This window comes from Periplaneta americana, chromosome 16, assembly GCF_040183065.1.
Source record: "Periplaneta americana isolate PAMFEO1 chromosome 16, P.americana_PAMFEO1_priV1, whole genome shotgun sequence".
NCBI lineage: Eukaryota > Metazoa > Arthropoda > Insecta > Blattodea > Blattidae > Periplaneta > Periplaneta americana.
In genome coordinates this window covers 33,308,599-33,327,732 of record NC_091132.1, presented here as the reverse complement: position 1 = coordinate 33,327,732, position 19,134 = coordinate 33,308,599, and the positions used below count along the sequence as shown (strand labels likewise).

At 33.7% G+C, this 19,134-nt stretch overlaps 1 protein-coding gene across 1 annotated transcript; it reads left to right on the top strand.

The window, feature by feature from the left end:
- The first annotated feature begins 2,220 nt into the window (after positions 1 to 2,220).
- LOC138691097 (spore coat protein YeeK-like) lies at positions 2,221 to 14,869 on the top strand. The gene is made up of 3 exons (XM_069812807.1): positions 2,221 to 2,379; positions 5,592 to 5,843; positions 14,534 to 14,869. Exons 1-2 carry the CDS (start codon positions 2,368 to 2,370, stop codon positions 5,829 to 5,831), a joined length of 252 nt encoding a protein of 83 aa, XP_069668908.1. The 5' UTR covers positions 2,221 to 2,367; the 3' UTR covers positions 5,832 to 5,843; positions 14,534 to 14,869.
- Positions 14,870 to 19,134: the final 4,265 nt, after the last annotated feature.

The following is a 19,134-nucleotide window of genomic DNA, read 5'->3' as shown; positions in this document are numbered from 1 at the left end:
GCTGAAGGAATTGTCCTAATTTGAAACCAAGCCACTGTGGAGTCGTCTACATTTTGACTCTAAAGCGCACAATTAAGTGCTATTTTCGCTTTGTTCTGACCATTTTTTAGCCTAAGCAGTTCCAGAATCGCATTCAGCATACAAAATTCTATAAGAAACAATCGATATCTCGAAATAGAAAAAAATGGAGTTGTCTAACTTTGATACTAAGCTCCTCACTTATGCTTGTCTACCTTCATTGACTTCTGCCCATCTGAATGCTCCTTCCCAAATTAAAAATACTGACGCCTTCACTGCTGAATTGCTATTAATTCATGTTTAACCCTTAAATTGGTAATGTATCCTATAGGATACAACAGGTTAATAGGCTATATACTATAATTTTAATAGAATAATAGAAAAAAATTGATAGGAAAATTAAAATGTCACAATATAATATTACACAACATATAAAATGTGGACATTGCGATAGTTGTTTTCTTTACAGTCCGACACGGTTTAATAAACTAGTGTGATATATGAAATTTTGCCAATTTAAGGGTAAAATCAAACGGTGAATTCAGCGAATAGGGATTATAAAGAATGGACACTTCGCGTCGGTACCTTTGATGTAGCCGGACTGATTTCAATGACCTTCAAGCCAGCTAAAGCGTGAGATTCTGCTTTCTCCCTAGAGTTGGCGCTGACATCACACCAGCTAGCAGTCGACACAGCGGAAATATAACACATAATTAATATATCTAGGCACATTATGTACTCAAATAAAATAAATTGGATCCTAAAATAATAAATCCGTCATTAACTGTAATGTCTAGACTCTAGAGTTCCTTTATAATGACCGTTGAGACGTTGAACCCAACAACAATTAAAATGTGTAATGATTTGATAGCGCTGAAAATGGAAAAACAAAACTCTTACGAGAAGTAAAACCATATACCTATATTATATTATATACAAATATTAAACGAATTCGATACTTAATTTTATAATGTATTATATTATTTTATAATGTAATTTATGATATCTGAAATATAAGATATTGTCCTTTTAGCACATTGTTATTTCTTCTCCAGACCCTTTACATCTGGAGATTATTTTAGTTACATTTCTTTTAATACACATTATTACTCGGACCTTATACATCCGATTTTTAATAATTGTTGTTATAAAACATTGCCACATATTTCTTGTAGCAGTGTTTGTTTCATATTTTATGATTGTCTCACATTATCTTGGGACTACTACGTGTTCGTTTTAATGTAATTTATATCAGGAGTCACCTTGTCCGTCCAATATTAGTGTGTTTTAATGTGTCAAAGTATTTCGTCAGTGTGAATTTTAGTTATACAATAATGTAATTTCACCACACAAAAAGAAAAACAATAGGCATGGGTGCAAATAGCCATCGATGCTGACGCGCCCTTCAAATTTCACTATCATCATCATTATAAGATATTATTATTACAACTAGTTTGTCACTGAGAAATAAGGAAAAGCCGTTAACTTGAATTTATTTGAAGCAAAGCGTTACTGGATTATGCAATAAGGTAGGCGATGTTTGGATCCTGTGTCTCAACTCTATTCTCAATTCTTATCTTAGCGTATGCTCGATTACACTAACCTCTAGCGCTTGAAAATGGAACTCGCTGGTGCACAGAGAAACAAAACACAGGAAAATTCGCTCAGTGTCCATTCTTTATAGTCCCTGTTCGCTGGTGAATTGGCATTGTTTGTTTGTGTACTTGTTTTCCATTTTTCTTACTCTTTTATCTCTCATCATCTATTTGTTCTTGTATTGTTTTGAATTCTTTGTCTAATGGCAGCCTCTAATTTGAGGAAGCTCTGATAAAAAAAAATACAACTAATTACTTTTTGAGAACTATACACAATCGTTCTCAAGTGAGGAAACTTGAAGATGAGATTAATATGTTTCTATTTTAAACTAGCGATGTAATGCAGATTTATAAGTTACTCAGTAGCTAAGCAACCGGATTCTTTACCTGCGACTGAAACAAAGACAATTTAAATCAACTTCATGATTTTAGCGAACATTCTCAGCCCTGAATTAGACAGTTACATTTTTGCTGACCTTCTTAGACACAATAAATTTTGTTGGTGTCCCGAGGGGGAGGGGGGAGAAACGGTTGGAGTCGTTGTTGCGCGCGGGTCTCGTTTATGATTCCGCGGCTATATGAAGTTAAGTTATGGGAGCTTGATAGCGAGTCGGTATCCGCAATAATTTGGTTTTGGGTGGGGGGTCATAGGACAGACTGTGTTGCTTTCTGGATACTATATAAGCGGGCCAGAACTCCCCAGATGCTATCAGTCAGCTCCTGCTAAGGAATCTGCAAACAAGAAAACTACATCATGAAGGTCTTCGTGAGTATCGTTTCCTTCTTCATCTTTAATAGAAAATACAAGTAGTTTCAAAGTGTGAGTGAAGTACTTAGGACGGTTAAGCTTTGCACAACAGTACGCACTTAACATTCTACGTCTAACGAAATAATTAGATTCTGCTACCACTTCCAGGTAGGTGTCAGGTTTCAAACTGAAAGGGCGCGGGTTCCATTTCGTGTAGAGGCAAGAACATTTTTTTTTAATTATAATTTTCAAAATATCTTTCAAAGTTTTTTTTAAAGGGAAGAGGTACTGAAATTTGAAATTTGTTTCCTAACTGATACAAAATTTCCATTTCTGTATGTAGAAATATCATTGCTGCAACAACACACATTCCGAGATTAGTTAAAGAACTGGGGCTCAAATTTTGAAAAGAGAAAAAAAAAACTACCAGGATAAGGATAAAATGAATATATTTCAGCCATTTTTAAATATAAATTCAAAATTTCTGTGAAATATTTTACACGTTCTGTTACAGAGAAAAGCTTCCTAATAGCCTAAAGAATATGTGTACCAAATATCATGCGCATAGCATTAATAGTTCCGAAAATATACAATTTTCTGTATGGAATAAAGCAAAATATCAAATTTACGTAAACTGGAATGAAAGTTTAGTGTTATTTAAAAATTCTGTTCAACAGAGCTTTAAAAATGGCGTTACAGGAGCTGACAAGGCCATAAATGAGTATTAAATTTTATATAATGTATTTTTTACAGAAAGCACTCTATAAAACTTGACGAGAACGTTAATACTTAAAAAAAAAGTAATTAATGTGAATATCTCTGTTTCTAAAAGTAGTCATTTTAATAAGAAATGAATATTTTGAAATTGCAGTATACAGGGTGTTCCAGAAATACTGTTACAAACCTTGGGGGCACGTTCCTCACAGCAAACAAGAAAAAAAAATGTTCATATAAACTTATGTCCGAAAATCCTTAGTTTTTTAGTTATTAATGAAAGAACATAATGAAACATCTGTTAGATATTGTCAGCTTGGTAGCAAGTGTTGCAACGTTAATCAATTCAGAAACTCATAACAAATGTTCAAAATGTTTTCCTCTTGCTTTCACACACGCATGCACTCACCGGATCATGGACACCTTGGCAACACATAGCCATTTAGGATACAATGGCTGTATCAGCAGACTTGTATCGATAACATTCGATTATCTAACAAAATGAACGGTTACAAACTCAAGTTAAGTTGTTGGATTCTACCTCGAAACGCGTTGAACGTAAACTTTCGTTGTTATGAGTTTCTGAATTGATTAAAGTTGCAACACTTGCCACCAAGCTGACACTATATAACAATATTTCATTATTTTCTTTCATTAATAACTAAAAACCTAAGAATTTTCGAACATACGTTTATAAGAAGTTTTTGTCTTGTTTTGGTGTGAGGAACATGCTCCCAAGATTTGTCAAAGCGTTTCTGAAACACTCTGTATATTCTCAGTTTAATAAGAAAACGATATTTTAAAATGACAATATATATCATCAGTTTAATAAGAAAGAATATTTAAAATTGCAATACATATCTTCAGATATGCAGTCACTTTTACGGTTGCCCGTTTAAGGGGTTAGGTACAGCTTACAGCAGTAAAAGTTTTGGAAATATTCAACATTTTTTCCTCCATTAGTGTATCTTGTACAATAATGAAAATTGGTATGTGTGAAAGACTGTCCTTCTACTATATGAAAAAAAAATATTTTTACGATTAAAAAAAAATCCATATATATATATATATATATATATATATATATATATATATATATATATATATATTTTGTTTTAAAAAATCATAATGGTGGTAGTTCACTGTGCAGTGATGAAGTGTTTCCCTCATAACTCATAAACTTGGTAACTTTTTCACGTTCTCTCTCTTTTACTTTATTGCCGAAACTCATGTTTACAATATCATGCACTTTCAACTACATTCCTAAATAAATATTTTTTTTTTATTTTGTGTAATAGAAAATACTGATATTTGATCATTTTTTAATGAATTTATTTTTTACCAGACAATATATCAAAGGTAGAGAAGTGATCTTCCATCATATTGTAGATATCACATGCATAAATACAAACAACAAAAAACGATGTAAATAATTTTTTTAAATCTTAATAGTAATATGCGTTACAAGAGCGGTATGTTTATGTTTTCATGTTCGAGGAAAAGTTTGAAAAAGCGAAACGTAGTTCAGCTTTTTTAATTTCCGAGAATTGAAAGAAAACATACCGCTCATGTATCGTACATTATTTTGTGCGAAGATTGTTTATTACATACCTGAAAGAGGAATTTCTAATTAGTTGCAATGAAATCTCCATCTTGGTTTCTGTTCAATGACGGTAAATTTGCAAAACAAAAATATCTATCTTCAACTTTGTTGCTTTAAAATGTTTTCTGTGTTTATTATACTCCAGCAGGCCGTGATATACGTCTTCCTTTTTTCCCCCAGTCTATGATGAGTCTGGAATCTTGTTGATTTTTTCACGGCTTCCTTAATGTTACTTGCATCACGAATGCAGTAACTTTAGTGGAGTTGTAGAGTTTATTTAATTTTTGCAAATATTTAAAAATAATAATTAACAGTGCAATTTAGGTGAAATTGCAATGGTAAGTTTCCAATTTATAATTATTACTATATTGAACGTCTCTAAAAATAATATGTTAAAAACTTAAAACAGTAAAATCAATATGTCACTTAAGCGGTAAGAAGAGGGAAATTGTTATGTGTGTTAGGTTGGGAATACTGAATGTGGAATTTTAGACTCCGCGGATTGGTTTTGTGCGGAAACCAAGCAAGTACGCACGATCTCGCACAAAAATATTTTTTTCATATAGCAGGACAGTGTTTTACACATACTAATTTTTATTATTGTACAAGATACAATAATGGAGGAGAAAAAATGTTGAATATTTCCAAAATTTTACTGCTGTAAGCTGTACCTAACCCCTTAAGTGCTCTTACTGATATAGGTTGCCTAAAAATATACGACACGTCACTTCTGGGATCTGTTGCATAAAATATATTATTGACAAGTGACAGTTCCCCAATATATGGATGACAAATGATAAGTCTTAGTAATTTCTTTGCCCACATTTTTACTGCTTTGTCACGACTAGCATATTTTAAAAGTGTAATACAGCCACATTGACAGATCTGTTTCGACACGTGCCTTTTCTTGCAGGCCGTGTTCGTCCTCGCTCTGGCTCTTGTGGTCGCCGCTGTCTTCGCCGCTGAAGAACAGGATGCTGCCAAGCAGAAGCGAGCTGTCGTGTCGGCCTACGGATACCCAGGCTATGCTGGCTACGGCGCCTATGGCGGCTACGGCTACCCGTATGTGGGCGGCTACGGAGGCTACGGCGCCTACCCCTACGGCTACAGTGGACTAGGTGGATACCCCTATGCTGGCTACCCTTACTATTAAGCAAATCATTAGGTGAGTCACTGTGACGATTTACGAGTACAGTTGTAAGAGTCTGTCGAATCAAGCTTCCGATACTCCCATGTTTTTGTCTTACTGTAGAACATTTTTTATTGCATTGTAGAAAATATGACCGTGTACGTCGACAATATGTAAATCGGTCGACTCTACGTGACGCTCTTGGAAATGATTTTAATTGCACAACTGCAGTTCTGAGATTTTTATCGAATACAGGACTTGACAGGATGATTTAGTTTTTTATGCTCGACCATGCCGAAATGTAGTAATTATACACCTGGTAGCAGTCCTTTAATGGACCTCATTAAAGTTCAGGTATTCCACCAATCAGAAAATGCCATTGTAGCAATATGAAAACGCAAGTATCGATTATTCTCGGATATGCAATCGAAAGACTACACTCTCTAGATTATATCAAGGTCAATGTCGACATTTCTTTCTCGGAAAAAATCAATACTTTCGCGTCTGCGCACATCTCACAATTTACGAGATATTGCACAAGGTCAGTTCCGCTCCCCAGTCAGATAAGAATAACATGAATACTTATGAATAATTTCAAGTTAGAAATATGGTCGAGCATAAAAAGTCGTATGAAACTTGACTATAATGGTAATTAAGACGCTCGTATGAAAATTATGAAACGAGCGCAAGCGAGTTTCATAATTTTCATACTCGCGTCTTAATTACTACCATTATAGGCTCGTTGCATATGTACTATTATTGACCCGTTTTACTTATCCCCCGGACCCTTTACATCCGGAGGTTACATTTGTTGTTTAGTATATGTTTTTAACAGATTTGACATTTGGACCTTTTACATCCGAGCATTTTAGAAATGCGCCAGATAATTTATTTCAGGTGGCATTTGTTTTATTATTTTATTGTCTCTTTTTAAATATTAGCTAGGGTCTGAGAACTGCTCACTTTTACGATTTCTATGCATCACCTTGTTGAAACTGCATTTGTGTACCTTGTTTTAACCGTGACAATGCTTTTTAGTTCTTTTAAGCCTTCTGATTGTTGTATTGTGTTTCTGTTTCGTGAAGGATTGTAATAGGGGCGCTAATAGCCATAGTAGCTGACGCGCCCTTTTTAAACCCCACTAACTAACTAGGTACATTCAGGGATGTCAAAATGCCTGTATTACGTGCTCATACTACACGCAATACAAATCCAATAAGGTTCACTTTTTAGCAAGTAAAGTACAATCATCGGTATTAAGGAAATGTCTTTATTTATTTATTTAGTTACTTGTTATTGAACATAACAGTCAAAGCTCAATTACAATGTTCAAGACTGACAAAGTAATTTATAAAATATAAACAAGGAAATGAAAACATCTGCGTGTTCTTGAAAGCACTCAGTGCAGGCGCTCTGACATGCTTATACTGGTCTTTATACGTAAAGTAATTAAATAAAATTAAAACAAAATCAGACATTAAAATACAATATGGTTTTTGCGATTGTTGTATTTACGACAGAAAACAAAAATCCTTTAAAAGGAAGCTTTCTTTTCGGAATTTTATTTAGTCTTAATCTTTATTGGAACGTTACAAACTGCCACATCCATATCTTCATTATGGGGTAAATATCGCAATTCGTACTTGCATTTCATATTCTGTATTTTAATTCTAGCCTTTACATTCACACAGGAAAAGCTCTTTCTTGTAATTATGGAAGTACTGGTGTAAAATGTAAATATCACAAATAATTTCGAGGAAAAATTGTTCCGGGGCCGGGTATCGAACCCGGGACCTTTGGTTAAACGTACCAACGCTCTCCCAACTGAGCTACTCGGGAACTCTACCCGACACTGATCCAATTTTTCCCTCTATATCCACAGACATCAAAGTGGGCTGACAACCGTCAAGCAACCAACATTTGAGTGCACACTAACTCTGTGTGACTTTAAATTGTGGTTTTCTGTTGCGTACAGTGACGTGTATTATGCAAATTAAGCTTTCAGGAATAACTCCCTGTAAAGTTAATTTGAATAATTTCGAGGAAAAATTGTTCCGGGGCCGGGTATCGAACCCGGGACCTTTGGTTAAACGTACCAACGCTCTCCCAACTGAGCTACCCGGGAACTCTACCCGACACCGATCCAATTTTTCCCTCTATATCCACAGACCACGTCATTGTACGTAACAGAAAACCACAATTTAAAGTCACACAGAGTTAGTGTGCACTCAAATGTTGGTTGCTTGACGGTTGTCAGCCCACTTTGAGGTCTGTGGATATAGAGGGAAGAATTGGATCGGTGTCGGGTAGAGTTCCCGGGTAGCTCAGTTGGGAGAGCGTTGTGTAAATATCACAGTTTTTCTCAATTAAAAAGAAAACATAAAAGAATAGGTATACATATTTTGTTATCTATTAATATGTGGTTGTATAAATACTCTTAATGATTTGAAGTTGAAATACATGTAAGAAAATTAAAATTTAAAATATAATTTAATTAAGGGAAGAGGATGGTATTTTTTGGTGAAAAATGAGTAAATTTTCAAAAAACAATTTTTTTCCTTAAAATACTCTGTGATATGTGTAGAATACATTGTATAATATTTTGTGGGTATTTGTGCCCTTATCGGTTGTTGAGACACCATTTTTAAACTTCCTGCGCTCTGGATTTTTAAATTACACCGCACTTTGTTTGTTGTTTCCGGAACTTCATTTTTTTTTTTCAAAACCAAATTTTTCTTTAAAATACTCTGTGATGTGTGTGGAATACATTGTATAACATTGTGTGGGTATCTGTGCTCTTATTGGATGTTGAGACGCCATTTTTAAAGTTCCTGCGCTCTAGATTATTAAATCACACCCCCTTTGATTGCTGTTTCTGGAGCTTTATTTTTTTTGCTACATAGCCAGACAAAAATCGATATAATTTTTGAACTATTAAAGATATATGAATGAAATTTAGAATACACATTCTTTAGACTACTAGGAAACTTTTCTCTGTAACGGAATTTCCCTAATTGATTTCATTTTAAAAATAAGTCTCTCTGTTGCAAGAAAGGAAATAAAAAAAATGTTATTAAATTTTAATTGTTTATTTTACAAATGTAGGAACTAATATCAAAATTCTGTTATAGACAGTTTGTAGAGCGTGCTTTTACAAATAAATTGTAACATTGTGTTTGAATTTATCTTTAAAAATGGCTTAGATATATCGAGTTTAGTAAAATCCTGCATTGGGTACATTTTTTTTTTTCAAATCTGGCTCCCAAATAATTTATTCAAAATATTTATATTTTGTTGAGTTGCTATAGCCGTGAGCTCTCTACATACAAAAAATTAATATTTTACACCAAATAGGAAAAAAGTTTTAAAAATTACCATCCTCTCCCCTTAAAATAGTTATATGTTATTGGCACACAAATTAACATACAGTAAGTTTTCTACGTCTGCATAAGAACTTGTCCTTTACGCGAAGAAAATTACAAATGATATGGAAGTTACGTAAAAAGTGACGAGTAATACTTTGCCAACACTGAATTTACGTTGTTCGTATCAGTGATGATAAGTCGAAATAAATGTTCTTCTCCAAGATAAGCATTATTAAAAGGCAAGAGACCTTCGAAGTCATTGAAACTTATTTAAATATATGCTTAAAATAAAAATGAAAACATTTTCACTTGCAAGTGAACGGTTTTTATATGAAAACGATTAAGGAAAAATTAAGCCGTTTTGGTATCTCAATTGGTAGACCATTGGCAGAGGAAGACGAAGACTGCAGACAATGATGAATGGACACAGCAAACCGTAGGCTTAATGCAAAAGAAAGTAGATTTTTTTGTAAACTGCTTAATTATTTCATAATTGAATGCTCCTTTGCACATTTTTGGAAATTTTCCTCTGAAATCCGTCACTTTGGGTTTATTTCCTGATGTTAAAGGTGTGGATTTTTATTATTAAATTCTTCCATCGCTTTTACAAAATGGGGAAAAGTGAAATATTGAACGTATACTTTATTGTAACACTGAAAATCAGGATATAGCTACATCTAAAAAATACTTTCTTGTATAAAGCAATTTACATTCGCATGTAGGGCATGTGGATGTAAATCCAGTAATCGGCTGGAGAGCTTGACCCTATATGGGCTGTCGTGCCCTTTATTATTATTATTATTATTATTATTATTATTATTATTATTATTATTGGTCCACACCTATGGAGTAACGGTTAGCGCGTCTAGCCGCGAAACCAGGTGGCCCGGGTTCGATTCCCGGTCGGGGCAAGTTACCTGGTTGAGGTTTTTTCTCCGGGGTTTTCCCTCAACCCAATATGACCAAATGCTGGTTAACTTTCGATGTTGGGCCCAGGACTCATTTCACCGGCATTATCACCTTCATCTCATTCAGACGTTAAATAATCTAAGCTGTTGAAAAAGCGTCGTAAAATAACCTACTAAAATAAAATAAATAAAATAATAATAATTATTATCATTATCTTTATTAAAAATCTACGAAGATACAGCTAACTTTGATAGTGAGTTCGTGGATTATAAATAGTAGCTATTGTTAGACAATGGTAGAAAAAACCAAATGCTTGTACTCGAAATTCGTTCGGTAAAATGCTATTCTCAGCTCGTAAAACTACGAGTGTAGCTAATACATACTACACGCAAAGCTTACGCGTGTCCCGATGAAATTTTTTATCCTTGAAGATCACGACTACTAGTGCCTTTCATTTTTAATCTGTTTTGTAGGACAAAACTGCGACAACGAAAACTTGTCTTGAGTTGCAGATATGCTCGCATAATACTAGAGTTCCTGGTCGTTAATTAACGTAAACTACTAATTTTTTATATAATTATACATGTTTGAGAGTCATTAAGACTCTGATGCCAGCTGTATATATAAAAAAAATCTATGGAACTGAACCATACCGCGGAACAATAAATCACTATTTTATTACATCCTTGCTAACCAGATGTTAACGTTTTTTATTGTTCTGTTTATATTTAGGATTACAGCAACGGAAAATTGGTATCGTTGCTATGGAGGAAGACATTCACTTTCGAATCCGAAAGAATGATGCAATAAAAATTGTAACTTTATTCCTCGCTGTATATATTTCATAGTGTAATTATTGAAAGAATATTTTTACCAAATACCTACGTGTTAAACGAATTGCAGTGATGTTAAGATTCATAACGTCTATCTCATAAGATAGTTTAATTCATATTTACTAAAATAAGTAGGTTAACTTATAGCTGGACAATCTACAGAGAAAATTAAAACTTTCGGCTTTTATTTCAAAATGTGTTCGAAATAAGTTACATTTCTTTTTATTTTCGCTGATGGGGGCCTGAAGGCTTCCACTCCTTTGAAAGGGATTATTGTTAATGTCCGTAGGGCCGCATTCCTGTAAGTATCGTGATTCACTATTTGATTCCTTCTATCGATTCACCATAAACAACACTCAGTTTCATTGAAATTCGCTTTTAACGCCTTTCCGTACCCTAGTGTGTTCTGAAACGTCCTCAGAACGATTCCATCTGCGTACAGGTATACGGTACTACGTCCTACTGCATCTTTCCGTTGACCTAAATAATGATAGATGAAGCTGGAATTAACGATGGCAGAATGAGAATGAGGGTCGATTATCGAAATTTGTCCAACATTTGCTTCGAATATGTTGAGCAAAACCCCACCCAGGATTTGAACCCGGCTCGCTAGTTTTGTAGTCAAACATCTGACCACTACTCCACAAAGGCGGACGTTCAAATTATAATTAACTTAGCATCGTTAAAAAGTTTACTTTAATTTTCATTTTATCACTCCATAAGTCTTCCGAAATTACATACATTCATTCGTTTTAAATGTGAGTTTTCGTGGTTATAGTAATAATAATAATAATAATAATAATAATAATAATAATAATAATAATAATCCGTGGCGCCACAGCCCTTGAAGGGCCTAGACCGCCCAGCCGGCTGCTGGCCTCACGCCCACATGCCGAAACAGAGGTGGACGATCATCCAACCAGAATGGAGGTATCGTGTGGTTAGCACGATGATCCCCCAGCCGTTATAGCTGGCGTGGTTATAGTAATATCCTATAATTCTAACCAAACATTAACACAAAATACTGTACTAATTCTCCTAAACGCATTTTGTTTCTTCTTCTCTTAATGGGTTGGGTACAGCTTACAGCAGTAAAATTTTGGAAACATTCAACATTTTTTTCCTCCATGACTGTATCTTGTACAGTAATGAAAATTAGTACATGTGTAAAACACTGTCCTTCTGCTATATGATAACAATATTTACTATTTAAAAATATTATTTATAGTCTATATATATATATAATTCGAAATGATGGTAGTTCACTGTGCAATGACGAAGCGTTTCCCTCATAACTAAAAAACTATGAAATTTTTTATGTATATTTATGCATGTCATATCTACAATATGATGCAAAATCACTTCTCTATCCTTGATAGATTGTCTGATAAAAAATAAATTCTTTTAAAAAATGGTTAAATGTCAGTATTTTCTTCTATCACAAAATTAAAAAAAAATAGATTTATTAAGGAATGTAGTTGAAAGAGCATTATGTTGTAAACATGAGTTTCAGCAATAAAATAAAAGAGAGAGAACATGAAAAAGTTAACAAGCTTATGAGTTTTGAGAGAAAAGCTTCATCATTGCACAGTGAACTGCCACTATTTTGAATTTTGAAAAAATAAATATTTTTTTAAATCGTAAAAATAATTTTTTTCATATAACAGAAAGACAATATATTACACCTACCAATTTTTATTATTGTACAAGATACATTAATGGAGAAAAAAAAATGTTGAATATTTCCAAAAATTTTACTGCTGTAAGCTGTACCTAACCTCTTAAGGAAGAAAGTTGGTGAGAATCCTGGTTTAAAGAGTAATATACACAATAAATTTGCTGACTCTTGCAGAAAATGCTGATAAATGATGATTTTCGTAGTTGATAAATGTGTCCAATACGAAATTAACATTTCCTCATTGTCACTTTTATGTCCTGTAGATCAATTACATCAGATAAAGGATTCGTTTTTACTCCAAGTCACGTGCTATCGATGTGATTCATCTTTTAGTTTGAGCTCGTAAAGAAAATCAGATACAAAAGAAATATGAAAAGACTGATGAGTATTACGTGGTTAGTGACATTCATTGTGACTCTACAGTTGGACTCTAAGCTTCTCATTTTATTTGTCACATTACTTAGAAGGAAATGCAGTAAAATAGAACCCTGGAGAAGCAAGAGTTACGGAACCAATGCTCGAGACATATCTGTTGGTGAATGTGGCGAGATTATTGCTCTTCGTTTTATATAGCTGCTAGGTTTGTCACTGTCTGCAGTAGCATTTCAGGTTAAGTGTTCTCCGCCACGTCAATATTGGCTAGTATCAGCACAGATACTGCAACTGTCCTAAACGTAGAATTTCCCATGATAGTTTATGTTGACGTTGTAAATACTTATGGGTATACCACAACGTCGCAGTTTCCGAAACTGATGTTCATTTCAAATTGAAGCACAATAAACATACGTCACAGATTCAGCCACTCGCGGTGTTGTAGATAAGCCCTTGCTGTAATCCAGAACATTAAACCTTCGCTCTAATTCCATGTCGTCCTTACCAGATATGCAATTAAATGGATCCGTGAAATTGGCAGTACTCTGATACAAACAATGGTGTTTGTTACTTATGGTAACGACAAGAAATAACTCGAAACTGAAGAATGTGTAATGCCCGTATTACTCATTCTGGCTCATACTCAGTAAAGAGATCAATGAGACATTGCAAGGAAATAAACAAAATATAATTTATTCTTCGGTTCTTATTTTGAACGGTTAAAATTAGCGAACTCCTGAATCATCGGCAACTAATGTGTCCTCATTTCATTGTCCACCTCTGCTACGTGACGCTCTTGGAAATGATTTTAATTGTAGAAATGCAGTTCTGAAATTTTTATCGAATACAGGACTTGACAGGGTAATTTAGTTTTTTATTGGCCCGTTGTACTTATCCTCCGGATCCTTTACATCCGGAGGTTACATTATTGTTGTTTTATATATCTTTTACAACATACTTGATACTTCGAACCTTTTACATCCGAATATTTTATAAAATTTTTATTGTTTTCAAATACGCTACATAATTTATTTCTGGTGGTATTTTGTTTTATTATTTTGTATTTAAATACTACCTAGGGCCTGAGAACTGCTTACTTTTATCATTTTATGCATCACCTTGTTAAAACTGCATTTGTCTACCCCGTTTTAACCGTGAAAACGTTTTTAGTTACTTTGGTTTTGTTAAGAAGTTTAGATAAGGGCGCAAATAGCCATAGCAGCTGACGCGCCCTTTTTAAACCCTAATTAACTAGATTGTTTCTGACAGCTACAAATTCTGTTGCAAGGACGAGCGATCATGTACTTTTTAATTATTTCTTCTCACATTTCCTCCTTTTCATTTCATCATTCGACATTCTTGCTCAATTATTCTGCCTGTATTTACTTAAATCTTACGAATCCAAATGATTTTCTAAATCACTTGTCACTTCTTAAAATATTAGTATATTTAATGTAGGCCTACTAGTATTATATTTATTTAACAAATTTGAATACTGTGTTAATTAAATATCTCATTTTTAATTCTTCCATACTTCGCTTTTTAAAGTAATGTTTTCTTTCATTTCAGAGTCCTGATTCCGGACACTATCCAGGAAATTGAATTCTAAGTTATGAAGAAAATTTTACTGCGTTTGGCGAATTACTATTAATGAATTTCGGTGAATTTTGTATGATGTAAATAGCAATATATAACTAAAATTTGGTATTGTTAATCTTGGTTTTACAAGAATCAATCTGAAAACACTTCTGAATTATTATATTGTAAGTACTACATAAAATTTCTGCAGTTATTGAAACTATAGGACACAAAACCTGTTATTTTTTCCATAACTGTCTTGCACTTACACCACATGTATAATTCAACTAAATTTATTTGTAATAAAGTTGATGAGCAATCTGATAATTTGTGTGTTGTAGAATAACTTTTGTATTTTCTTATTACCCATCCTTTCAGAAGCAAGATTTACATCTCGCAACTTCCATTCTAAATTAATAAAAAATGTATTGCTGAGGTAACATCACTCACTTTAGACATTCGAAATTGTGCACTGCGTGTCAAAAATTTGTTATAAATCATTTAGTACTCAGATTGAAGCAATTTTAATTACGTTACAGCTACGGAAAGGAAGAAGCAGTTGTATTTTTTTGTTAATGTAAGGGATGTTTAGTTTGTGTTCAAATCGACAGTTGTTACAAAATACAGTATTGTATTATATTTAGTCATTGTAACACAATTTCAGCACAAAATAAAAAAAAGAATATATTATTATTACTTCAATCGCCTTAAACGAATCTAGATTGATGATTTACGAAGTACAAAACTTTCTTGTAAAGCAATTTAGTTAGAAGACAAGGCCCTGGAGAGAAACAGATTATCAATCACTCACTCCAATGCGACTGAAAGCTGTAAACAAGCTACACTTTGATTCGATACTAAATCTTAACTCCGCAGCCGTATCGATGAATCAATGCGAGAGAAACTACATTTCACCTGTAACTTTGACTAACTGCTTATTGATGGAAAAAAAATTAGTAAATCAGGATTTACCCTTTTAGCAAACATAAGGCTGTACAATCTACTGTACAAAGTATTAAAATGAAAACAGGGCACAAAATAAGATAGATTACATTATTTATTTATTTACAGAATTACAATATATACACTTCTTTCTGTGCCTAATGTTTTATCTCTCTTCTCCATTCGTTCTTATTCATTCAGTCCTCTTTCTCTCATCCTTATTCTGATCTCATGCATCAGTGAGTTTCGAGACCTATTGATCTACCTCCGGTTTCGTCCCAGATGGACACCATTTCAACATCTTTCTGGTAACCTTTCGTCTTGCACTGTTCCCGTATGTCCATATCAATTAAACTGCTTACATCTCACATAATCCAGTACAGAGCACTCTTTTATCAACAGTCATCCCATTAGAGGTTTTGCTTTAGCTAGAGAAACTCGAAACTCGAATGGAATTTAATTGACTATTACACGATTAGAAGAAAGTATATAAAGATTAGAAGAAATAAAGTACTCTAATACAATAAAATATTAATTGACTTACAAAAAATATTAAACTGTCTTTAAATGTATTATTGTACCATCTCATCATTACAAATATTCCGCTAGATGGTAGTAGTGTCTTATGATGAGCTGTTCTCTTGTTACCAGTTGTACCAACTCATTGAACTCTGGACGATTATTAGTTAAGAAGGCTTTGTTGATTTAGTTTGATTTTTATTAAAACAGTTGAATACCACTTCAATGAACAATATACATTAAATTAAACAATATCTGTTACGTGACTCCATAACCTCATACAACAGAAGCTATAACATAACCTAAATAATATAAACAAGATAAATGAGAGAAAAGTTTTAATTACGGATGATGAAATAAACATGAATCATTTTAAAAGGTACAATGATTGAAAGTATAATGTTCGCAAACAAATGCTAGGGAGGTGTTAAAATTCTGCACATTTAAAGGAAAAAAGTAAAGTCTTTCAATCGTTTATTATCATAATACACTGCTATCTTAAATTGACTGAGAATATTGGGAATTCAACCAATGCCTTTCCCAAAACACGCCATGAAATGTTTGATGTAAAACAATGTTTATCTCGAAAGGTAAGCAAAGTAGAAAGGAGCGAAATTGCATTAAACTTTTTTTTTAATATCTTAAAGAATAAGCTGCTGAAATTCATGACATTACTTACGGTTCACACTCTATATAATTTTTATTTCATTATATGAAGAGTTCATGCAAGAATGATGGATGTCACTTTCTTGTCGAAAATGAATCAAGACTGTCAATGCATAGCTTAAGACATATAGAATGTACATACAGCGTTATATGGCATTAACACTGATAGTCATTGTCCAGTAATGATCGGAAAATCATAGTTAAGCTCTGAGCGCTAAACATTTCAAACTTTCAATTGCTTCTCCTGCAAAATGTATTCCAAATAACATCCATCATTCTTGCAGTGGACTCTTCACATGTGTTCAAGTACAGTCCATGAATGATAGACCTGATGATCCTCAACACTAGATCGGAAACGTTAGGCCAATGTTGAAGAAATAAATTTAAAACACAATAATAAATTAAATGACGCAAACATACAAAATAAATATATGAATTCTAAGTAAGTTTTCACATCTTACAATTAATATGAACGTCTCTTTTTATATGGCGATTTTGTGCACGTTAGTATGAAAGTTTGATGTAAGCTCATTAACAGCCCCTTTTTATGTTCAGTTTGATTAGTAGGTAACATCGTCACAAGATTTTGATATCCCTAAAGAAAATACGCATAGCTTTATAAGCTGATCAGGTTTGGATGGATCCAATAGTGATCATTATAGACGGGTTTTATTGTATTCCTTTGTGTCTGGACAGTGTGTTCTTTGACCACTTCCCCATCAACTCTATGAAAAATGTTATTATACTCAAGACAATCCCAAAACAAAAGAAAGCAAAGGGAGATTGTAAATGTAATAAAGACATTGGAATGTACTCATCCGTATCTACCCTAAAAAGTGTACCGTATTTATCTCGCATATCTCTTATAGCATCTTTCATTACCTTCTTCAGTATCCCCCCCTCATATAAACGGCCAAACTTTTTCTTTAGACGATTATCGAGCAGAAAGTTATCGAATTTTATTCCAATATGATTTTGTAACTCATTACCAGTAAATTTATGAAATGGAAAAATTGTATTTTTATCACAGTATTTATAAGTTGTTTCCCAGAGATGATCTTCATTCAGGAGCAAAGCAATTTTTGGTTTACTCACTGCGTAATTGAGGGCATCTTTTGTTTTTTCGAAAGTGTATGACCCTAAACTGTTATTCGTTTGGAATGCAAATTCATACATCATATTTAGATTGTCGAATGCAATTTCGAACCCATGATCAATGAGTTCTTCTACGCTATTAATCTGGTATTCGTAGCCAGGATCCATAAAATAGCTTGTAACGAAGGCCTGAAAAACTGTGTTGACACAAAGCGAGTATAGAATCCAGAAAAGGAAGAAGAAGCGAAGAGATTTGTTGCTAGGAAGATCCACACCCACTCCTAACAATACTGACCAACAATCCAACGCACACTGACCAATGCTCTTGTACTTATCTGATTGCTTCACCAGCCTGGAAAGCATCAACAGACGCAATACCACAGCAGAAAGAAGTAGGGACAAAAATATGGACAACCAAACGAGAGCTCCCCATACTCTTGATATGCTCATCCACCGTGCGTAAGGTTTGGCTTTTGGAACGTAAAAACTATAAGAGAAAGTGTGGAAATAAGCAGCAAGGTCAGTTTGTACTTCTGCAGGATGTAGATAAAGGGAAATTTTTAATATGACTTCATGAAAACTCGTTGTATATTCATCATTTTCGGCCTGTACATTTCCATCCTCTATTTTTCCATTTCTTGCAGTCTTTTGAAATATTTCATTCACAAACTTCATTAGCTCATACGGCATTATATTTAAGTCTATACTTTCTTCTAGTTTCGGTATACAGTTCTGCAAATTCATTGGAACTTTATCTGGAGTTAGCCTGTTATTGTGGATGAATTTTCCACCTGCTTCATCTGATATCCAGGAATCTAACAGAATTGATTTAGTAAATCTGCCACATATCCCTGAAGGCGGATGATAGGGTAACCAAGTAAACACATCAATTGTCCCAGACATATTGTTTTTAAGTATTACCAGACAATCGAAAATAGTTAAGTATTCTTTCAGTGATCTTAATGTTAATTCAGCAACAGTTTCTGAGCCGGAGTCGCCGGACAAAATCACCAAAAACCGTGCCGAGTCGTTTCTCAACTTATTGTCGATTATCATTTCCATGTGGTTATTTAAGTCAAGTATGAGTTTCTTAAAATTGTTCTTTTCGTATTCAATGTTCAAAATGAAGTAACTCAAAGATGTGTATGTTTCCTTATATGACACACTACTCCCTGGGGAGAAAATTATTGGCCATTTACCAGTTGAATGCAGTTTTTCTAATAACAACTCTTCCGTTTCAGTAACATAGTGAGATACTTTAATGTTTATTCTTCTGTAATTTTCTTCCTTCATAGACGAATTGAAGTAGTATACTTGAGGATAGGTCTCGTCGTTTGTGCAATATTTTGTCTCGGGGAGCTGCAAGGATT